Below are 24,584 nucleotides of genomic sequence, written 5' to 3'. Positions count from 1 at the left end.
AGGGAGGAAATAGTGGCTCAAATGCTATTGCCCCCACTATAGAGGTTGGTTCTGAGTTTCTTTTTCTTCTATTTGTTTCTTTTTTCTGAAACTTGGAGCTAACTGCTAGATAGATTGCTTCTGATCATGCTAAATCGACATCTACATGACTTTCTTGACTGTTGAAAAGTGTACTTCTAGTCTGACATATGTGCATGGTTAATTTGACTCTGTACTGGATTTTGCTTCAAAATTTCTGAATTAGGCCTGTTTTGAACTTGAATCAAGGTAGCCAGAATTCGAGGATTTGGATACCTTAGCTCAACATCATGAATAATTATGGGCAGAATTCAAATAGAACATTGTATTACTTAAATATGAGCAGAATTCAAATATAATATACAGATCAAATCTAGACAGTTTCCAATTGCCTTGTACTATAAGAGAATACAAGCTGAGCTCAATCTAATATGTGTTTTCTATCTGAATTTTGGAGTCATAGATGAATGAAGAACTACATTTTGAGGTTCCACCACATGTTTAGCAACTAATAAAGTGCTACCTTTTTTTTTCCCCGACTATATTGTCAGGAATTTCAAGTGTAGCATACCAGTACAATTCTGCTATTCATGGGTTTACATAGCTTAATACCTTGGCCTAACTTTTACCAAGGTATACTTTTACCAATGAAATAAGAGAATTGATACTTTGATTAATGACTAATTCTATTATAATAGAAATATGTAAAGTAATTCATTTAAACAAATTATGTGGCTTTGTATGATACATTCTTGATCAATAAACAATTCTTAGAGCTAATTAGAGCTGTTACATGATTGGCTCAACTTGATTGTGTGGGTGTCAGTATACATTGATTGTCCACTGTAAAATGGATTAAATCAAATTGCTTAGAAGCATATATATATATATATATATATATATATATATATATAAACGTCCAACAATACAGACAGAATATCTACTAGTGATCTATTATCACAAAAACTGCATATGCTTTGCTGATGCCACATGTGAGTTTGAATTGTTGCTGATGATTCGTTTATTACATTCACTTGCAGCTGGGAATATGCGCCACTTAATTGCTGAAGCTTGCATGGTTTGGATTGTACTTGATATCAACATACCTTTGGCCTCCTTTCAACCAAAAAAAAGAAGTTACTAGTGGTAATGACAAGTTGGATGAGGCTCCGAAGATTTTTCCTGAAAGTGACTGTATGAATCCTGAAGTGTCTGCTTTTAGACCCACAACTTTGGAAGGGTATGTGATCTGCTTGAAAACTCTGGTAAAGGTACTTGACTTTAGTGAATATGTTTATGAATCTAAAATATGTGTTGGTTTTAAGCCTCTACGTTTTTGGCATGTTGAAAGCCTATTAGCTCAATTGGTCGAGCACCGTGTAATCACGGGATGTAGGTTCGAATCCTACATAGACTTTTTTAATACTTATTTTTATATTTATTGACCTCTGGGTAAATGGTGTCATATTGATATATATAATTACCCGAAATTTATATATAGTTACCTTATTTTCGATATAATGACCTTAGATTTATGGAAATGTTGTAAATTTTGGTTCAATCACCTTATTTTTATATATAGTGACCTTTATTTTTGTATATAGTGACCTTTATGTAAATGGTGTCAAAAACTCAGATATAGTTACTTTATTTTTGTATATAGTGACCTTAATGTAAATGTTGTAAAAATTGTTATAGTTACCCTATTTTTGTATATAGTGACTTCTATGTAAATATGGTCAAAATTGATATAGTTACCCTTTTTTTGTATATAGTGACTTCTATTAATAGGATCAAAATTGATATAGTTACCCAATTTTTGTATATAGTGACAAATGTTGTAAAAATTGATATAGTTACCCTATTTTTGTATATAGTTACGTTATTTTTATATATAGTGACTCTATGTTATTTTATTTTTTTTAAACCGTTAGATCTTGTTAGTAATAATGGATGGTTGAGATTTTCTGTTTTTAGTTTTCACCATAAGCCCTGTTTTTAGCGGAACCTCCCCGTATATATATATATATATATATATATATATATATATATATATATAGGGGTGTGGTATCGTGTAAATTGGTTTTAACGTTTAGTTTCAAAATATGATCTTTTTAGATTTTTTGTATTCTAGCATGGGATACTTTAATATTTACAATATTACATTTGAACTGTGTAAAATCAAATGGGACAAAGCTGTTTTTTTTTTTTTTAGGAAAAGTAAGTCGGGTGAATTGAATGATAAACATTCAATTGGGTAGTTGAGGAGATGATAAACATTCAATTGAATGATAAAAAAGTCAAACAGAATTTAGATGGAATGGGTTAAGTTTTTGGTGGGAATGGTTAGATTAGGTTAATGTTATGTTAATTTTATTAGAAGTTAAGTATAGTGCTTTGTTAATAATTAAACTGATTTTTTTAAAAAAAAGTAAGGGTAAAATTGTCATTTTGCCCATAAAACCTTCCTAAAAATGGAAAAAAATTGTTGCAAGTAATGTGTAACAGCTAAAAATGGAAATTGTTGCGAGTAATTCGTAACGGAAGGAGCAAGCCATGGGACAAAGATTAAAAGCAAAGTGAGTACTCTGTATTAAGGTCATAAAGTTATCACATGACACTATGACAGTATGCAACTCTTTCTCAAGCAAAGACTTTATTTCCGTGTCAATATTTTAAATAGAAAAGAAACATTGTTATTAGAGTATCCACAATGGCTGACTACATGAACATGTAGTTTTGGGATACCACATTATTAATCTTCAAGCTACATGATTTAAGATACAACATTTATAATGGTAAGCTGCATCCTTTTATAATAAATAAACCATAAAAAACATAAAATAACAAACACACAAATGCATAAAAAATATTAAGCAAATCAATATATGTGTATTGGGGTGGAGTAACACTACATAGAAATATGTAGTTTGGCTTACCTACAACGTATGTAGCTCCACAATGGTTACCTTGTAGGCTATGTAGCCCTATATTATTTATTAATTGCAAACAAGTCCTTTTATGCAATCATTGTGGATGCTCTTGCAAGGTAAGAACTAAACTAGCATTCCAATAGATGATCATTCATAAATATTTTAAAACAATAGTTAATATATTATCCACCTGTAATGTATTTTTATTTCAATTGCCTTGTATATTTGTCTAACTTCTGTTTGACTTTTTTCCACTTTTAATGTACTTTTTCTACTTCTCCTCTCATCTCTTAAGTACCATGAAAAAACACTATAGTAACTACTTTTTTCGTTTCTTTTTAGTTGACACGTTTCTTTAGTCATGTTTGCCAATTCACTAATTCAACCATTAATATCTTCAATTACCGAGAAACAAAAATTATGAAAAGCTGATATTTTGAGAATACATATCGTGAGAAATCTAACAAGATCCCACATGACTATATTTATCATTATACATAAAGCACAAAACACGATAAAAGAAGAGTGTGTGAATAGTGCTTAAGTCAAAACGTGTCAACTAAAGTTACGGAGATAGTATTTTATAAGACTGAGGGAATACTCCATATATATCGTTTTTAGTAGGGGTGAGCGTAGCAAGGTGCCTTGTGAAAATCTCAGGACCCGGCGCCATAACCTGTTCAACAGGTTCCCAAACTGGAACTTGCAGGTTCCGGTTCCTTAACCGGATACCCTGACTTTCAAAGTAAGTTTAATAATTACTTGATAAATTTTAAGAAAATTATAAAAAAAAAGAATGTTCACAATAAAAGCTTACAACTTTAATATAGTACAACAAATATAACAAACCAACACTGATTGTGTAGAATTTTTTGATACAATATTATAAATACTTGTATTAATACCATTAATTAATCGTTTTTAGAGTATGATGAAAAATGAATAAGAGGAGGAAGAGAGGTAGGTGATGACTTTTATACAATTTTGATACAAGGCTTTATATTTTGGCTTAAATGATATGTTTCGATTTTGTGTACCCTACAAATTTCGAGTCCAAAATTTTATTACCCAAAACCAAAACCTGTTGCTACAAATTTCCTATTTTATTACCTAAATCCGGAACCTGACCTAGAGGTTTTGGGTTTGAAACCTACAATTCCAAACAGGTTCCGATTCAAGAGTACCCTGAATTTTTGCTCACCCCTACTTTCTAGTACCATAGAAATTGCGCACGGTCTACACGTTCTCACTTTTCTTCACCAATAGAGTGTACTGGAGGGAATTACTAAAAAGTTTTCACAAATTTCCCATTACGACTGCAAAAGCGACTTTTTCACCATTCGTACAATCGTAGCTTTTCTCCCATTTTCGACATTATATAAGCTTCATCAATGGCAGAACATTCCAAACTACTAACCCCTTTTTAAACACTCCATTATCACCATCATCTTCTCTCTCCTCTTCAATGGCAGCTCCGCATTTCTTGGAGCTGAAAATGCGAGGTCTAATCCTAATCTTTCTAATTCTGGGAACTTTCTTTAAAAGTCCTACATTAGTTTATGGGGAAGAAGAGTTCAAAGGAGATTACAGAAAACTTTCTGGTATTATAATTCCTGGATTTGCTTCTACCCAGTTGAGAGCTTGGTCTATTCTTGATTGCCCTTATTCTCCTCTTGATTTTAATCCTCTTGATTTAGTTTGGCTTGATACTACCAAGGTAATTTACCCTTTTCCTCTTTTTGTATATTCACTTATTTTAATTAATTAATTTGGTTTTTGGGTTTGATTTTGGAAACTAATTTCTGGGGTTTTATAATTCTTGTTATAATTTTTGTTACAAACAATGGGTTTGGATTAATGGGTATTGCTTTTAGTGTATTATCCTTCATTTGATTTTTGAATGTGTTAAAGTTGTGCTGTTTTTCTTGATATAGTTTGTTAATTTAACTTCATGTATCATCTCTATATTGAATATTGCTTTTATACTGTTCTTGAAGAGATTTTAATTGGGTTATGATTCTGGATCATAGAATTTCAAATGTGTTTTGGTTCTTTATCTTATACTGAAGAGAATTCGATTGCAAGGGCTCTGCAAACTAATAATTATTCCTCTACTCGACATTTGTCATTGATATCCTGTAAAGAAATATTCCTAGCAGTCATTTCTTTGCTAGATCAATTTTCAAATTAGTGGTGAACTTATACTTCATAAATAGTCACACCTATCATTTTTCAATGTCTATAAATTGTCGAATATCCTAAGATACTTCCATTTTAACAAAATTGACAGAAATAGTTTGGAAAGGAGACAACTAGGTATTATAAATTACATAAGGGTTTTAAGTGAAACAATAGTAAAACCTCAAACTGTGGGTAATTGGGACTATGTGGTTATTGATTCTAGATGGAGGGATTTGTATCTTACCTTTGATCACCATGGTCCTTATGTCAATTCTGCAAACAAGATGTATGTTGAGTTACTAGTTTCCTAGCGTAAAATATCCTATTATGTCTTAGTGATCAGATATTGTACCTATTATTGGTAAATTCTAAGTTTAGAACACTCAGGTTTGTTTATTTGATTTCATTAACAAAAATGGACTAAAACAGACATAAAGCTTTCATATTTGATTGCAGCTGCTTTCTGCCGTAAATTGCTGGCTCAAATGTATCATGCTAGAGCCTTACAATCAAACAGATCACCCTGAATGCAAGTCAAGGCCAGATAGTGGACTATCTGCAATAACAGAACTAGACCCAGGTTACATAACAGGTATACAATCGACTTTTTTTGTACATACTTTGTATTTATTTGTAAATGTAGTTTACTCTTCCTCCTCTCCATGTGTGTTTGTGTGTGTGTGTGTGTGATGAAGAGCTTGTGTGTAAAGGACGATGGGGCTTGTTTTGTACTACGTATAATAATTGATTCCTTTATCGAAGCAACTTACTGATGGAGAAACTTTGTGGAACATAAATACGTGGATAACTGGAGATGATTTCTGGTCATACAGTCCAAGTGGTTTTCCCTATCCAAAGAAAGAAAAATGACCAAGTATGAGCAAATATAGAAAACCCATCTTTCTTTTTTTTTTTTGAATATTTTTTATTTGCAGGGTTCTAACTTGTTAACCTTGCCTGACCAACCTCTTGGACCTGTGTTTAAGTTGATACAGAAACATTCTTAAGCTCAACATAAACTTGTACAAGTCTATGATTTGAAATATACACGACAATTGCTGTAAATAAGCTGCTTGTTCCTTGTATAGTTGCATTTTGTTTCATAAATTGTGATGTTGAGACATTTCTTATCTTAATAAATTATTTTTCACCAAGCGCATGGTCTTAATTGTCAGGTCCCCTCTCTTCTGTGTGGAAAGAATGGGTCAAGTGGTGTATTGAGTTTGGGATAGAGGCCAATGCAATAATTGCTGTTCCTTACGATTGGAGATTATCACCATCAAAACTTGAGGAGCGAGACCTCTATTTCCACAAACTCAAGTTCGTATATATCCTATAATTTCATGCACACAATATTTGTTATTTTTGATTTATCTGGGTGGCCAATTTTTATTATTCATGCTCGTGTACTTTGTCATTCGAGCTCTCATGACTGCTGGATGCGTTCTGTGCTATATATGCCTCTAAAATGAAAAGCAAGTGGGAAATAAGCAAAAATCCCATCCTTAATGTGTTTACTCTCAGATCATTAAGAAAAAAGTACATTGTTAATTGTACTTTTCCTGTTGCTGCTGTTCAATCTGTAAAAAATTATTGTAGCATAATTGTTATGAAGTATTTTGTTATTTGACCTGCATATATGAAATTAAGGGTGTATAGGTGTACTGCACACATAAATTTAGAGTTCTGGATCGGGATCCTCTTCACTTTTCTTTTTCTCTCCTGACTTTGCTTTTTGGTCAGTATTTAATTTAGAAGTTAAGTTGAACACTACTTACTTTAATATCCATGGTTAATTATAGGGAATTTTCACATTCTTGAGCATATTCTGGAATCTTGTATCATATCATTGTTCATTGACTGCTACACCCTCAAATCCTTGTTTTATGTTTACTTAACCAACTGTACAATCACCTATTATCTTTTACGCAATATTATTTTTTTTTTTATTTATTTTTTTTGTTGGGGGGGGGGATTTTAATGCTGTCTTACTTGTTAGTAACCCTAAAAGACTGACTAAGGTATGGTGAAAATGTAAATTTTCTTCTATCTTTCCTGCTCCCATAGAGAAGCCATGAATTATCTATGCATTTATTTGTAAGAGAAGGTTGCTTTAATGGACTATTTGACTGAGATAGAATTTGTTCACTTTTTAGATAACTTTTTCTGGCAGTTGCTTCTCTTGTCTTGCCAACTCTCCAGTAGCTATCATTTTTACTAAATGGGTTTCCTATACATACATCAATATATGCACCCATTTTCATATGGAGTATGTTCAGGAATCAAAAGGTGCATTGGGTCTTTTGATATTGTTGATTCTCTTCGTAGAAAGTTTGAAGTAATTACTGTAATGATGGTCATGAAATCCTTCTCTCTATTAATCTCTCTGAAAACCTTTGTTGTTTGGTAGTCGGAATATGTTATCTTACCTCTCATACCTCTATTGTCTATTAATCTTTAAATTTCTACTGATGCTGCAGGCTGACTTTTGAAACTGCTCATAAACTTCGTGGAGGCCCTTCATTAGTATTTGCTCATTCACTTGGAAACAATGTTTTTCGATACTTTCTAGAGTGGTTAAAGCTTGAGGTCGCTCCGAAAGAATATATGAATTGGCTTGATAAACACATCCATGCCTATTTTGCTGTTGGTATGCTTACTTTAACCATTTATTTGAAAGAAGTTTTTTGCATGCACATATGTGAATGATTTTGTTTTCTACAGGAGCCCCTTTTCTCGGTGCAACTGAAACTATCAAGGCTGCACTTTCTGGATTCACCTTTGGTGTTCCAATATCTGAGGTTCTTCGTTTCCTTTTGTATTGGCCTCATACGGTATATATTGAGCATAATTTTACCATGTGCTGATTTTGCCTGCAATGTCCATTAGACTGCCCATTAAGCATTAACTGGTTGGAAAATTGGAAATGGAACTCTCCTTTCTTTGTTTTTTAGACCGCGGGGGGGGGGGGGGGGGGGGGGGGGGGGGGGGTACAGAATTCAGAGGGGAAATGGGTCTATCCATTTACCAGAACACCTAGAGGGAAAAAGAAAATTAGTCAGCCATACATGTAGAAAGGAAGTTGACCTTTCCGTATCCAGCTGACCCTGAACCAAATGGCTGTTTATATCTTAGTGTCAAGTGCTTTTTCATTCTAAAACTCCAAAAAAAGTTTTTTCTTATGGTTTTTATTTTCTATAAATAAAGATACAAAGAGAAGCTTTTTTAAAATGCTATGGGAGATTACATCATAAGAGGACCAGGATTCCTCTTGAAACTATTTATGATAAGATCATTGGCCAATCACTCTTTACATCATTCAATGGTAACTGCCAGAAAATTCCCCATGGAATAGCACAGATGAAAGCAAGGAAGATGAATAGCATGTCAACTTGTCATTATATTCAGGAAATCTGAGCTCGCCTTAGACATTGAAGTTTAAAATCTTTCTTGTATATTTGTCCCTACACTCCTTGATTGTTCAAAGATACTAACCTAATACTATCTTCCATGTAGGGAACTGCTCGTTTAATGTTCAATTCTTTTGGTTCTTCGCCTTGGATGTTGCCATTTTCAAAATACTGTAAAACGGATGATAAATATTGGAGGCACTTTACTGAAAAGGGAAAGGAAGTTCATCATGCCTATCACTGTGAAGAAGAGGAGTTTAAGAGTAACTATTCAGGGTGGCCCACAAATCTGATCAACATCGAAATTCCTTCCTTTCACAGTGAGACTTTTAATACTCATACTGTCATACATATTAGTCTACAAATGAAAGATGGAACCATTTGCAATCATTTTATTGTTTTCTTAATGTGTAATCAGGTTCTGATGCTCATCCATCTGTTCTGGATGTTATGGAGAATACTAGCATGGAATGTAATCTTCCAACTCAGTTGTCCTTTACTGCTCGAGAGGTATCAGATGGAACATTTTTTAAAGCAATTGAGGACTATGACCCAGATAGCAAAAGGCTTTTGCATCAGTTGCAAAAGTAAGCTTTCTGTTGTGAGCTATTTTTGTTTAATTTTGATATTCAAATGGTTAGAGATGTGATCCATGACTTATTATCTACAAGGTATACCTAATGTTATTAACTTGCTCTTTTGAAGCTCTCCAAATGCACAATATGTGCCTTAAGGTGAACTATGTAGGCTCTGTTAGAAGTAGGTTTCCTTGAAATCTTGCTTTTTATTTGGTTTTGTGAAGCTTCACATAATGTGAGCCATAATGTTGTTGAAAGATAAGAAGCTCTTATTAGATCTGCTTTGGCTAGAGTCATCTTGGTATTACCAACCACTATTAACATGGTTAGGGAAATTGTGAAGGTTTTTTTTGTAACTGTAGTACATTGGCATTCCTGATTGCACTTTCCAGATGATGTGGTAATAGGTTGTCTGGTTTCTGTGTGTTAATGGCAAGTCAGAATAAGCTTGTTTCACTTAATGTGTATATATTTCTTTACCAGGTCATATCATGGAGACCCTGTTGTAAACCCACTCACTCCTTGGGACAGGCCACCACTAAAAAATGTTTTCTGCATCTATGGAGTAGATTCAAAAACAGAGGTATTGTATCCTTTCATGAAAAGTTTGAGCTGGTTTATTTTTGTAAATATATCCTCTACCGTTAAGCTTGTTAATCTGTCTTCACACTCATCCTATTTATAATGTTCCTGTCAAAATTTTGTGAAGGCTTTTTTTCTGATTAAAATTCATCCCCTCACGTGTGCCAGAAATTTGATTTTCTATGGAATGTATGTGTTGGAAGGTCTTGATTTCTTTTCTCATTTGTGTGGTTCCGCATCCATATTTCCTTTTGTTTGTCTAATTTTAAGTATGATCCTACATTTAGCTTATAAAATGTGGTGCTGAATGACAGCTCTAGCATCTTGGCAATTGCAAAACAGGTTGGTTACTACTTTGCCCCCAGTGGAAAGCCTTATCCTGATAATTGGATCGTAACTGATATCATCTATGAGATAGAAGGATCTTTATATTCGAGGTAAGCAATACATTTCATACATTCCATGCTTTTATACATTCAGCTTAGCTATTGTAGGTGCAGATTTCTTTTCTGGAACTCTCTCTGATTTGTGATATATCCACTTTCAACATGAATCATTCATTGCTGGCACTATATTGTATACCTGAAAGAAAACTACTTAGAAAGCTTTTGATAATGCTTCTATTGCCATCTATATTCTATATTTTTAAATTTGTGAAGGGAAATAAATCCCAATTATCTGAATACATCTCTGATTACTCTTTAAGTGTTCCTTTTTTTTTTTATAATGTTAGAAGTCTTGGAACTTGTTCTATATATATATATATATATATATATATATATATGACCAGGTTATAATGAGAACCAAGGCTATAATAAGAACTAGGAACTAATCTAGGCCCTTAGATCATGTTAATCGGACGATCAACATGCTTCCCGTATCATTAATGGCATTTTCGTAATATTTCAACTTTACAAAATGATTTCCAGATTCATTTCTAAAAAATAAATGAAATTTTAGTAAAAGTAAATGAAATCAGTCATAAAGTAAATAAAATTGCCTTAAAAGTTAAAAAACTGGAAAAAAGTTTAAATGCAAAATTACGAAAATGTCATTAATGAATGCGGGTGAGATGTGAGCCGTCGGATGTAGCTTGATTAAAGGCTGAGATTGGTTTCTAGTTTCTATTATTCACCTTGGTTCTCACATGATCTCAATTCTATATATATATATATATATATATATATATATATATATATATATATATATATATATATATATATATATATATATATATATATATATATACTTCCTCCGTTTTTTATTATTGCACCATAGGGGTTGGGTACAAATATTTTGATAGTGGAAAAAAGTAAGAGAGAGAAAGGTAAAAATACAAAATTGCCCATGTGACATATTGATAAACTAAAAAGTAAGTGTGAAAAAGAAAGGGTATGCTGGGTATTTGTAGTGTGAACACAAATAATTTTTTTCCTAAAGAGAAAATGGTGCAGTATTTGTGAAACTTCCTAAAAAGGTAAGTATTGCAATAATAAAAGAACGAAGGAAGTATAATTTTTTACCTGTAGGTATCATGATCCCAAACTTCTTAAAAGTAACTCTATAAATTTATGTTTGTAGGTATGTATATACATATGATTGATGGATTGATTGCTAATTATCCATTGTTATATCATGTACGTTCGGTAGTCATCTTTGTGAAAATCACATTTTTATTAATGAATTTGCATTTCGTGCATTTCATGAAATTTAATTATTTAAGTTTTCTGGTAGTGTATGTATGTGTTTGGAGGCTATCTTTTTTATTATCAACTATATTCTTACATCTAATATCTTTCACTATGATCTCATTTACTGTCTTAGTTGATAAGCTGTTTCATTTGAAATCCCACTGGTTATATCTTTTAAACTACAATTCTGTCTTTTATCATCTCAAAGCATGGACTCTGTTTTAATTGTATGTGGCAAATTATATCTTCCTCTAGGTCAGGAAATCTCGTTGAAGGAAATCCAGGAGCTACAAGTGGTGATGAGACTGTAAGCCTTACAAAACTTTGATTTCTATTTATTGGTTAAAGCATGCTAACTTTAGGTTGCTTACTTCTTTTGTTTACAACCTTGTATCAGGTAGCTTATCATTCCCTTTCTTGGTGCAAAAATTGGCTGGGACCAAATGTTAACATAACAAGGACTCCTCAGGTATGCCAAGTCTTGTGAGGTATTTAAATCTGTCATTGCCTTCCTAGAGCCTTTCAGCAAGCATAGTCTATCCCTGTTATTTTACAGAAATATATTTGAGAAATTTGGAGGCATTCAGCACTGTAGTCAGGTTAGGAGCCAAGCAAGAAATTTGTCAGGCTGGGATTTGTTGGAGGTAAGACCGTAAGATGCTTAGGCTGAGATGGTGTGTACTATGAACAAAAACATAAGACCACAAAGTAGATAGGTGCATCGGATTTGGGAATAGTGGTTCACAGCAAGGAAGAGGGAGACCAAAAAATAGTAGAGAGGAGGTAATTAGTCATATTTTGACCCACTCTGCGGTTGTCTTTGACATTACATTAGATTATGCCCCAACGAGGAAATTTGACTGGAGGATAGGTGTTATTTCTCAACCATATTTTCCATATACATTAGTATTGGCAAATAACCGAATTGGTCATGTATGAAAAGCAAATGATTGAAAAGAAAATGCTTGAATACTGTATATTGGCAGTGTTCTTTTCTAACTGCATATTTGTAAAAATGTGGTCCTATGGCCTGTTCACCACTTTTTATTTTAGAATTATGTCCCATTTGCTGCTTGAAGCACTCCTGGTTGCCTATGCTTTCTGTATCACTTAGACGAGTAAAAATCATTTTGGGGTATATTTGCTGTAAGTCTACTTTGTTGTTTTTTTTGCAGACAGAGCATGATGGAACAGATGTTCAGGTAGAGCTCAATGTAACACATGATCGTGGAGCTGACATAATTCCAAATATGACAAGGTCACCTAGAGTTAAATACATAACATACTATGAAGATTCTGAGAGCATTCCTGGAAGGAGGACAGCTGTGTGGGAGCTTGATAAAGGTATAAAATCCCTGGACTGGACTTTAGTGCGACAGAGAAGCTAGACGCCTTTTGTCCAGTTACTCTTTCAACTGACTCTAAGCTTCCCTGATTTCTGTGGGAGTAGGTTGCTATATTCATGATCAGTGAAACTGATAATCCATTACAACAGACTTTGGAATAGGGTACTACTTGCATTTTCCGGTTACATTATTATGTGTATTTATCATGCTTGGATTTTCGTGATGAAAATCTTAATTCTAGAAGTAGATGTGACAAGAGTTGAAACTTAGTATGCTGAAAGTAGTTCTTTTCTCGAAAATGACTATTGAGATTTGATTGTTGTCCCAGGAGGCATGAGTCCTTAGACCTATGGTTAAAGTTTATTTTCAGTTACAGTAGCTGAGTAAGGTCTCAAGTTTAAAAACCCCCACCTATCATTCATACTTTTGAGTTTTCAGCTCTTTATCATCTATATGCAGAAAAAGGACTAATTTAAGTGCTTGTAAACTTGAGGCATAATTACTACATCAGATATCAGAACTCTCCTTTCCTGTTATCCATGCAGGACAGCGTAGATATTTCTTGTTAGATACCCAATGACATAGGGTATGTTCCAATGTGTCAGAAATGTCAGTTAAACAATTAGGGAGTATAAGTTTTCTAGTTATGCTGGAATACATGAATTCGTGTCTAACAGAGCTGGAATGTCAGACACCTTTCCTTTCTGTGGATCATGACATCATATTTTTTAAAGAGGTCTTTTCCACGTGAACTTTTCTCATGTAATATGTTGTTCTTTCCATGTAGTAAATCACAGGAATATGGTCAGATCCCCTGCATTAATGAGGGAGTTGTGGCTTGAGATGTGGCACGATATTAATCCTGCAGCAAAATCAAAGTTTGTCACAAAAGGTGATTTATTATTATTTTTTAATTAAGTTGGTTTCTTAGATATATGTTACGTGTTCCTAAAATATGGTATCAAATTGCAACAGCGAAGCGGGGACCTTTAAGAAATGATGACTGTTATTGGGATTATGGTAAAGCTCGTTGCGCATGGCCTGAATATTGTGAATATAGGTATTTCCCTGTCCTTTTGTACATAATTATTATTCTGATTGCCACTGAAGCTATGCCTTTTTATTTCAATCTCAAGAATTTATTCCGTTGTGATGCAGGTATGCATTCGGTGATGTTCATCTTGGACAGAGCTGTCGGTTAAGGGATTCTTCAGCAGATCTTTTGCTACATTATATATAATATCTGGTAAAGTACTTGCAGTTAATTTAGTGTTTGATTTGATTGCACATTTTTGGATGATTGCAGACGTAATGCCTTTACTGTTTCAAAGAAAACTACCTAGCTTTGAGCTTGGACCTTAGGGTATAGAAAAGCGTTTCATTTTGATATTACCTTAGGGTATGAGCTTACGGCATGAAACAAAAGAAGAGACCATAGAGCAAAAACATGAAACTCAGAAAAACCGCTGCACCTATTTAGGAGTTGGGGACTTGAGGCACCTTGTAGGAACCATCTATTGTACATGAATCTTTCATGCTTCCACAAGAGTCCCATACCTTTATAGTCCCTCGGTTAATTACTTAGGATTTGATCTTAAGTTTTACTTTTCGTACTACCAATATAGAAGATTACTATATACTATGATAGTTCAATTGATTATCATACCCATACCAAGTTTTGGGTATTGGGTACTTGGATATTATTTTGTACTTTTTTCAGGAAAAAAAAAAAAAAAAAAAAAAAAGGAACCAAGTTTTATTGTTTTTAATATATTCATTTTTGGTTTTTTTGATTTTTTTTCATCTTATTTGAATAAATGAATGACCAAATATTATCAAAATATTCATAAAATCTTCGTTTTAAGATTGTTGTTATTATTATTATTATTTTTATTATTGTTATTGTTATTATATTGTTATTATTATTATTATTGTTATTGTTATTGTTATTGTTATTGTTATTGTTATTGTTATTGTTATTGTTATTGTTATTGTTATTGTTAATCGTACTTGGAGAAACCATGCAAGTCGTACTTGGAGCATACATTTATGGACTAAGGGAGTAATGGATAGCAATGGAAGATTAAGTATATAGCAAGGAAGATGAAGTATATAGCAATATTAGGATTTACTTTATATCATCAGGAGTGTTTGGTACATTGGTACTTTAAATTTGGATGTGTGATACTGTATAGTGGCTTGTGGTAGATTCAAGGGTTTTTTATTGTTTAATCTTAATTGCAAATCTACTCTTAAATGTGCTCTTCTATTACGAGTAACATATGGGGGGTGTTTAGTATAGAGTAGATTGTGGCAAATTAACCCCAAGGATTTGACTATTCAATCTAGAAACTAGAATTGTACGTTTGCAGGTAGAGTAAGTTGAGGCAAAAAGAGTATATTGGATGCCTATGACCAGTTTCAATCTACTAATCGGTTTGCTTAATAGTAGATTGAGTTCAATTTATTCTCCTTCAATAGCCTTGCTTGTCAAATCATATATAGCAGTTGACAAATTACGTATAAGCCTTGGCCCTTCTGAGCTTAGTGAGTGTCAATTTAAATTATAATTTCGGGTTATTAAGTGTTTGATGTCTGCTTATAGGTTATATTTTCCCCTGTGCTAATCCCAGATTTTCATTTTCAGCTGACCAATGCAAGAATTGATAAAGAAGGCGCTTGTTTGTTCCCACACAAATTGACAGTGTAGTCCAGAAATTAGCTGTTGGGAGTTGCACCCATCTCATTCTCTGTTGTATTTTTGCTTAAGCTTCAGATTGCTTAGTGATTCTTGACAACTGCTGTGCATCGTAAATCTTCCACGAAGGCAAAACACAAATGTTATAGAAATGAAGTAGACATGTAGGTCAGTAGAATCATATAATTCATTTCTGCTGTACATAAATTCATCTTTGTAATATTTTGCTGTGATGAAGTTTTATTCAATGGATTCATGTAATTACATCTGATATCCATTGTCTCCGTAACTGTACAATTACTTGGAGAACTAATAAAATTCCAATTAGAACTACTATATGTTTTGAATGCTTTGAACAAATTCCGATTAAAACCAACAGTATTCAGCTCATATGAATGCTTTGAACAACAAACTTGGCGTATATGAATTGCCATACAAAGTTGATTGTCGTTCAAAAGAGTCCAAATCATCATTTTTGTACACTCTAAATAAGCCATATCTTGAGGGAACTAGAAGTCAATTGAGGAGACAATTGGAGCTGTAAAGGAAAAAAAATCGTGGCTATTCCAATGACGGTAATGATTTAGTTGCTAGCAGCCTAGCAGGGAGCAATAGGATATCAGAGTACAATTACTTGTGTCTGTACAAAGGAAAGCTTGCATGATTATCATAATGATATAACATTAGAGGTACCAACTGCAGTTCGTTGCCCAACTCATCTCCATATTAGGCTGAGTTATTGGTGTCTCCATTTATACATTGTATATAAACCCGACCTGACCGACTCGATTGTCAGGTCTTAGTAAAGAGTATGGTTCACTTGAGATTTAGAAGTTGGATAACATGACATTGGTGATTTGGTGGTGATGGTGACAGTGGTTGCTGAGTAATTGGTGGTTGGTCCGGCGGTGATGGTGGGGTAGCAGCTATGGTGGTTACAATGGGGTAGAGATGGGTCAGTGAGAGTGGAGATGGGAACGAGAGCAGCATTCAAGCTCAGTGATTTGTGTGTTATCTTGGGATAGGAGGGAGGAGGGAAAGGAAGAAATTACAGGATAAATCATATGGAGTAATCGATGAATAATTACTTAACAGTGTTTAACAAACCACTTTTTAAAACTTTTTTTTGACAGAACATGTATCATAGAATATGAGGATGTCTTCTTTCACAAAGTGATACTCCCTCCGTTTTTAAATACTTGGTCCAATTCTATTTTTTACACTATTCATTCGTCCTACTTTAACTAATGTTTGTGATTTATACATAATCAATTAATAGATTATTACATTTCAATTGTTAGAATTTATACTTATTGATAATTAAAGATATTATTAATTAAAGATTAGCATCGGCATTCGTGCCCAAGAGAAATGGAGCAAGTACTTAAAAACGGAGGGAGTATTCCATATGCAATTTTATTTTGGGTTCAAATTAAGAAAGCGAAATAGCGAATATTATCTTATAATTCTTTCTCTTTTATACACAAAGTAGAAAATAACTTGTGACATAATTAGGAATTTATAGTATGTACAATTATTGTACATGACATTATATTAAAAAGAGGGGGAAAAAAGAAAAAAAGAGAGAAAAAAAAAAAAGAAAAAAAAAAGAAAAAAAAAAGAAAAAAGGTAACTTCAAAGTAGTAAAACTATCTTTTCAATTTCTTTAATAGATTGGAGCTAATAATGGCCGAGTTCTTGTCAATGTTTCAGATTCATAGGTATTTCCCTTAACAATGGAACAACGACTTGAGTTGTAACATTCGGAAATTATCATAAACCTGTTATACACACGATAATGAAAGTAACATAACAGACATGTGCAATGAGACTCCCAGAGAGTATGAGCTAGCTTCTCCTTGTAATTTCATAAGTGTAACTTAGCTCCATGTGGCATTTCTTGTCATCATCCACAAACTGCAAACAAAGGCAAATGCAATCAGGGAAAAATCCTCAATGAATGAAAGTACAGAAAGAAAGCTGATCTCTTTTTCCTGTTGTTATCGCGTTGTGATTACGTGTTTCATTATCTTGTTGTCGATGGCCCTCAGATTGACAATGACGATTTCAGCTACAACTAAGGGTTCTTACCCAACTTTTTCAACTTAAACAAATTCTACAAATACAACTTCAATTTCGTAGGCCATTGGTTGCCAGCACCTTGTCATATTTGATAGTGGGATGTATAAAACAGGACAATAAATTAAATAGGCAAACTATAAATCCTGTGGGTCTGTAGAACAATATATAACCTTCATATGTGTGTGCACAATAGTGGAACAAAGCATGAGATGTGGGGTAGTCAATGTGTGTGCAATTTTGCCACAGGCACAAGTCGAACAATATATAACCTTCATGTGTGTGTGCACAACAACCTGTGTCAATGTAACATATGTTGTACTAGTGCAGTTGAGTTTTTTTAAAAATTGCATTAAGTACTGACCCTCTTCTGCTTACAACAACAACAACAACAAAAAGAATAAAATCTTGGTAAATAGTAGTGGAATTTAGCAACTTACCCTCAGTTTTGCCAAGTAAACTCCTCTTGCTAGAGCCCCAGACGGGGTAATCTCCTCATCTAGGAGGTGTTCATAGGGTTGCTGTTGTGGAGCAAAGGTGCCTAGCATTCCCTCGCTTTGATCCACTAAACAAATGGAACAGCTAATGAATACAAATATACAACGGTAAAGGTAAGCTGAGAAAACCATGATAATGACAAAGTTCTATGTACAGACAAAGTTCTATGTAAACTAGGACAACATAATGGCAATTGTGCATAAAAGTGACTAGCTTCCTAAAATTATTTAGACCTGATGAATAGCCTGAAACATAGAGAAAATTGCACAGGGCATACTCTCACAATAACCCACCAAAACAAAATCAATATCTAGTCAAATTCTTCCAACATAGGCCACATTTAAAAGAAAAAACACTGCGCTTCACATCAAATTACATTTCATAAAGTCTACTCAGGAAAAGATTTTTCCAAGTCTGTAATGACAGTCACTCACCCAATAGTACATTGGCAGGTTCAAACACATTTTCCCTTAAAAAAAAGTTTACATTTTATCAGCTATGCCTTCTCATTGATGTCATTCTTGTACAGTAAATTTCCACTTGAGTTCACTCAGAAGAGAGCACCCAAAAGTTTCTTAATAGAGTAGCAAAGTTTCCATGGAAGATAACAACAGAGAAATACACAGTTAGGGAATCAAATCAGAAGGAGAGTTTGAAGCTGTTACAGAAATCAGAAACTTAATGCAAGTTCAAGCTGTTACAGAAATGTACAATTAACCAAACCAACAGCAACAGCACAATGATCTCTTTGTTTAATCCACGGATGAGTTCACTAGTAAAATCCATGGATGAGGCTTGTGAAGTGAGCTTGGTCAAATTAAGCATAAACATTCTGAATTTTGGTAAAAATAAATAGGCAGCAGAACACATTTGAAGTGAAATTTTAATAAGACGATCAATTTTCAAAGTAACTTATGAGTTGAGCGACTAGTTCCTATATTACTAAATCAGTTTTGAAAATTTGAAATCACATGCTGCTACAAAACAGCAAAATTTTACTGCCAATGATCTCAACTAAAGCTGAAGTTCAGAGACTAATTTCGTACTTAAACAACAACACTCACCCTGAATTCCTGCTCTCCATACGGTATTAGAATAGGTGAGACCAGAGACAATGTTGTACTTGACGGTGAAGGCTAGCTTAAAACGATATTGAGAACCCTCTTTGAGTGAAAACAGAACTTTGCTGGCCTGGATTTCGTCCAAAGGCAAAGGAGTATTATTTTCTCCAAGCTCATCAGATATAATTCCTATGGAGTGAAATGTAACTTCAGGTTCCACTTGGCCTAACAAAGAAATGCAAAAGGATAATATTTATAATTAGTATACAAGAAATTCAGTGCAAAGAGGCAAAAGAAAAGCATCAAAAGGTATCCGAAGGCCAACCATTTATATCTCCTTCAACACAGCCTAGTAGCTTCTCTTTCCACCTCCTTAAGCTCTCATCATCCTGGGACAAAATGTAAATTTAACACTTACACTGTTACACATAATTTAATCCCAGAACACATGGATGTATAAAAAAAAATATAGAAAAAGAGCAAAGAAATAGTAGATACACTCTGTGTGTGAAATCTCCTTCCAATACCCACAGCAAAACGGATAGAAATTACACATCTATTGCAAAGGATCGTTTTATAAAATCATGTCATATCTTCAATATTAAAGGTTAGGACTTAGGACAATGTGACCACTACCTCAAAACATAGGGAGTATAACAAAGAATAAGATATAAAGTTCAAAATCCACTGATTGCAGTAATGAAGTGTGTTCGATTTACCCAAAGCTATATACTTAACACTTACAGTATATAGAAGATGAAAATTGAATTATGCCTATAATTTCAGGACAATTTGAGATATTCAAAAATCGAAATTGCAAAACTACTTATTCAACACAATAACTAAAACACACCCAAAGCAATCAATTAGGGTTCATTGTACATCATTCACTTAGCTCGTCCTTGTCCCAAATAGTTCTTCTTTTACACAAAACAAGTACACTCAAAGGTTCTTAATAGTAACCATTTCGCACATCGAATTATGAAGTAGCACAAAAACAATATAATCCTAACACTCGTCCATTTCTGTACTTGATTATATCCAAGTAAACTTAATAAAATCATAGGTAAACAGAGCAAATTAAACCCTAGAATTGAGTTTTAACACACTCCTATATCTTTCATCATTATTGAACTGTACACTAATTTAATCCAAAGTTCAACACAATTCTTACAAATCAGCAATGATAATTATCGGTTTTATTTTATTTATTTATTTTTATTTTTTTTCTGATTCTATTGAAAATGCTAAACAAATTGCACAGAATTATAACAAAAAAAAAAAAAAAAAAAAAAAAAAAAAAAAAAAAAAACAGGATCAAATTATAAACCCAGAACTCAAACAAAAACCCAGAACATAATATTAGAAATTTCTACTAAAAAAGCATAATTTAACAAACAAATTAGTACCCAAAAATTGGAAAAAAAAAAATCAAATAAAAACCTTGTCTTTCTCAAGATGGTGTTGAAGAGGAACAAGAGGGGGAGGAACAAACTTAGCAAAAGACCCATCAATTGCAAACTCATCAACTTCTTCTTCCACATTCTTCTCTTTGTGTTCTTCCCCAGAAATTAAAGATGACCCTGCTTCTTCTCTTTTCCTATCTGCCATTTTTGACTCAATACCTTTCTCTTTCTATCAACTACTCTTTCTCTTTCTAGGATTAAAATGGGAAAAAATCCAAAAATAATAAAGTTTGGGGTTTGATTTGGTGGGGCGGGAATGTCCCTCTTGTTTCTGAATTTTTGTGTGTTCTGGGTCTATGATTCAAGTGTAATGTGTCAAACTTTTTAAAGTGGATTTGTCTGCGTCACTATATTTTTTTATTTTGTCGGTCTATTCAAAGTTTCAGACTGTGTTTTCTACTAACGACTTGTTTGGTTGGTGCCCATCGGCGGAGGCTCAGATAATTTGTACGTAAATTTGTAAAGCAATAATTCGTAATACTCCCTTTATTTTTAAATACTTGCTCTATTTTCCTTTTTCAGCCGTTTTTAAATACTTGCTATATTTTTTTTTTTGAAAAGTTTTTACAATATTTAATTCATTTAACACATTTAATGGACCCAACATAATACTCTCTCCCCTCCCATTCATCCACAACTTTTGTTTTTTACAATAATTTTTGAAAAATGTTATACATAGCATTTAGGGCTACATATAAGCATTAAATTTACACTTGAAATCGTAAAAAATTAAGAAATCATCAAAATATAAACACTAATAACACTGATTTACGCGTGTTTTGTCATGAATTCCTAATTTTATACAATTTCCAAGAGTATATTTAATGCTTATATATAGCCCTTGGGGCTACATATAACATTACCCATAATTTTTTATTCTCTCAATTACCCCACCTCCATATTTTATTACTTTCTCCAATTTCTCTTAAAACTCCGCGCATGGTATAATGGAGCAAGTATTTAAAAACGGATGGAGTAACTATAGTTCATGTATATTTTTTATTTGACAATTTAAAAACAGAAAACCACTTATGAGACTGTTTCCTAGCTATGAATCTATGATCTCTAAATTAGGAGCCCCATTTATACAATTTTTACTGACTTTTCTAATGATAAGAGAACTTAGAGAAGTAAAGAATACAGGTCTACGTTTCCCATTTGCTGTAGTGGGTTTTGATCTCTCTTTTGTCTCCATTGGTCATTTGAAAGACTGGAAAATAGATTAGTTTGATGCTCTAAAAAGTTGTACAATGGTACATCTTTCACCAATATGTACAAGGGGCCAAAGTTTAAACCGATCACTAATTAACTATCGCGGTTCATTATTTTACCTTCATATTTCCGTAAAACTTTGTATGTCAAATTGATAAATAAAAAATTATAAGAGATATGAGGTCTCTATGAGTCTCAATGAAAATCTTCCCTAAATCTATACTCTATACTAGGGGTGAACATGGTCTGGATTGGTGTGGTTTGAGTCTAAACCAAACCAAACCGCAAAATACGGTTTGGTCAATTTTCCAAACCAAACCAAACCAAACCATATTAGTGTTGAAACCAAACCAAACCAAACCGTAATAATGCGGTTTGATGCGGTTTGGTTTGCGGTTTATGATGAGACGACATTTTTTCCTAAAAATTGTCAAATATTAATAAAGTTCAAATAATTAGCCCAAAGGGAATAAATTATACTACAAATTTTTGATAAAAATAACAACCAACTAATCAAGTGCTAAGTGCTGACACAATAACACATAATAAAAATTATACATAACAAATTAACCGTGGAAAAAAACATAATACATTTGTCCAAAAAAATAATTCATACCACAGGAAGCCCCAGTTAATCAATTTTATAAACAAAATTTGTTTATCAAATGGCAAAATGGTAAATAAAACAACATAAATGCCCAGTCATCATGACTTTTTCGTAAATATATCAATAATAGTGGGACCCAAATTTACTAAAAAGTTGTTGATTGATTTACAATTTTGCCATTTGATAAACAAATTTTGTTTATCATATTGATAAACTTGGATTTTCTCCTACATCATACTACATTATAGTTACATGACCAATTGAATTTTAAGTATACTGACCGTTAAGTCTTCAAATGATTTTTCATGTTTTTTTTTTATTTTTTTATAATATATAATAACTATTTTAATTTATTTAAAATTATATAAATATTAAAATACAGTTTACTGGTTTACGGTTAGGTTTGGTTTATAATTTTTGAAAAACCAAACCAAACCGCAAACCGTATTTCTCAAAAAATCGAAACCAAATCGTATTTTTCCAAACCGTAAACCAAACCGCTAAAATGCGGTTTGGTCTGGTTTGGTTACGGTCCAGACCAAACTGTGTACAACCCTACTCTATACTTAGTATTTAAAAACACAAACCACATATTTTTCACGTGACACATGTCATCACAGGTCACTCATTACCCCATATGCCACATCCACATGTCACTTCCCCCTTTTTTTTTTTTTTGTTCAAGTCTTTATGCATTCTATAACTTGGAAATTCAAGAAAGAAAATGAAGTGTTTCATTTCCACCATAATTAGTACATAATTACATAAAACATATGAATTATAATCAAAATTGTCTTTTTATCTCCTACACTTAAAATATAACTTAAACTAATACGTCATTTCATATTCCACAATCTTCATGTATATATACCTAACCCTTCATCTTCTTTCAAAGCTCTACTCTAACCATTTTTTTTTAAGTTTTAGCAATGAAACAATTACTTCGTATACTATATCAAAAGTTTCAACTTATGAAAAGTATACCTTTATTTGAAAATAATTTATCTAAGTAACAACCCGTACATCGAACGGGTCAAAAAGCTAGTTTACATTAAAATACAAATTACTAGCATCATGTGTTCTTTTGACATAAATTTTTTTTTTAAGGAAAAATTGATTAAAAAAACATCAATTCTTGTTTTACAATCAATATCATAAGGATTAAAAAGTGTTGGATGAGATTTTAGATATTTCAGATTAGGATTTTAAGAATATATCATTCGTGGATATATTCTTAAAATCAGATTAGGATTGATTTGTTAAAGAATACAAATATCATACATTATTATGATATTATTTACTAAATCAGTCCTAATATCAATATAAAAAATATATCACAATTTAATGATATATTTTCCTAATTAATATCCAATATTTCAATATTGTGTCAAAAAAAAAAGATATATATATATATATATATCAATATGAAAAATTTATTAAAATTCACTAATGATATATCTATCTATATATATTAAACTTCATGGCAAGAATTGCAATCATGCCACGTGTCATTATTCTTGCCATGTGTCGTCATAACTTGATAAATAATGTGGGGTCATGTCATATTAAAAACGATCATCAATGTTTCCTCATAAAAATTTTATGTTTATAAATTTAAATTTATATATATATATATATATATATATATATATATATATATATATATATATAATCTCATTCTTTTATTTACCCATTCATAATTCATATGTATTTAAAATATGTAACACAAAAATACATAGCAATTTCAAAACCACAACCTGCGTTTACCTTGAAGAAATTTTTAATGATAGATAAAAATTCCTTTAATAAATAAAACAAACTAATATGAAGTATAAAAGTTCCCTCAAAAAAAAATTGTATAAAAGTTAGCTTACGACATATTTCTTAATGAATTTTGATAATTTTTAATAATATTTATCAAAAAAAAATTATTTTTTTTAAATTATAAAACCACCAATAAATTTCACTTTAATTTATTATAATTTTTTATATACAAAAAATAACCCGGGACATCGCCCGGGCCTAAAATTAGTTTATTATGAAAACCGTATGTATGTATGAAAACTAAACAAATTCCCCATCAATTTAGTTGACATTAATTATCACTTCATGTGAAACACTCACTCCCAGAAAAATTACAATATCTTTATGATGAAAAACGTATGTATGTATGAAAACTAAACAAATTCCCCATCAAATTAGTTGACATTAATTATCACTTCAT

The 24,584-nt window shown here is 32.4% G+C and overlaps 2 protein-coding genes across 4 annotated transcripts; one reads left to right on the top strand and one right to left on the bottom strand.

The window, feature by feature from the left end:
- Nucleotides 1-4,219: 4,219 nt before the first annotated feature.
- Nucleotides 4,220-15,773, top strand: LOC110727983 (phospholipid--sterol O-acyltransferase-like). Of its 3 annotated transcripts, none has more exons than XM_021907584.1 (16): nt 4,220-4,668; nt 5,589-5,724; nt 6,308-6,452; nt 7,613-7,782; nt 7,857-7,933; nt 8,649-8,862; nt 8,961-9,129; nt 9,604-9,703; nt 10,045-10,139; nt 11,649-11,700; nt 11,791-11,862; nt 12,569-12,737; nt 13,527-13,631; nt 13,715-13,799; nt 13,898-13,985; nt 15,387-15,773. In XM_021907584.1, exons 1-15 carry the CDS (start codon nt 4,417-4,419, stop codon nt 13,977-13,979), a joined length of 1,923 nt encoding a protein of 640 aa, XP_021763276.1. In that variant the 5' UTR covers nt 4,220-4,416; the 3' UTR covers nt 13,980-13,985; nt 15,387-15,773. The 3 variants fall into 3 exon arrangements, 2 of the variants coding, with proteins under 2 accessions (XP_021763276.1, XP_021763275.1); XM_021907583.1 differs by having other exon boundaries at nt 7,857-7,966; XR_002512609.1 differs by lacking the exons at nt 13,898-13,985; nt 15,387-15,773 and having other exon boundaries at nt 7,857-7,966; nt 13,537-13,631.
- A 1,294-nt stretch (nt 15,774-17,067) lies between these two features.
- Nucleotides 17,068-21,000, bottom strand: LOC110727982 (rho GDP-dissociation inhibitor 1-like). The gene is made up of 5 exons (XM_021907582.1): nt 20,519-21,000; nt 19,401-19,464; nt 19,079-19,300; nt 17,957-18,081; nt 17,068-17,354 (listed from the first exon to the last, which is right to left on the bottom strand). Exons 1-5 carry the CDS (start codon nt 20,684-20,686, stop codon nt 17,286-17,288), a joined length of 648 nt encoding a protein of 215 aa, XP_021763274.1. The 5' UTR covers nt 20,687-21,000; the 3' UTR covers nt 17,068-17,285.
- Between the last annotated feature and the right edge of the window lie 3,584 nt (nt 21,001-24,584).

This window comes from Chenopodium quinoa, unplaced genomic scaffold (genome assembly GCF_001683475.1).
Source record: "Chenopodium quinoa cultivar QQ74 unplaced genomic scaffold, ASM168347v1, whole genome shotgun sequence".
Lineage (NCBI taxonomy): Eukaryota > Viridiplantae > Streptophyta > Magnoliopsida > Caryophyllales > Amaranthaceae > Chenopodium > Chenopodium quinoa.
Note: the sequence above shows the minus strand (reverse complement) of the source record. Positions and strands in the feature narration are given on the sequence as shown.

Coding starts and splice junctions, on each gene's coding strand:
- LOC110727983 (XM_021907583.1), top strand. CDS start 4,417: ATGGCAGCTCCGCATTTCTTGGAGCTGAAAATGCGAGGTCTAATCCTA. Junction 4,669..5,588: donor TTTGGCTTGATACTACCAAG/GTAATTTACCCT, acceptor ATTTGATTGCAG/CTGCTTTCTGCCGTAAATTG. Junction 9,130..9,603: donor CTTTTGCATCAGTTGCAAAA/GTAAGCTTTCTG, acceptor TTTCTTTACCAG/GTCATATCATGGAGACCCTG.
- LOC110727982 (XM_021907582.1), bottom strand. CDS start 20,686: ATGGCAGATAGGAAAAGAGAAGAAGCAGGGTCATCTTTAATTTCTGGG. Junction 19,301..19,400: donor TGTTGAAGGAGATATAAATG/GTTGGCCTTCGG, acceptor TTTCTTTGTTAG/GCCAAGTGGAACCTGAAGTT. Junction 17,355..17,956: donor TTTACTTGGCAAAACTGAGG/GTAAGTTGCTAA, acceptor CTTTGTTTGCAG/TTTGTGGATGATGACAAGAA.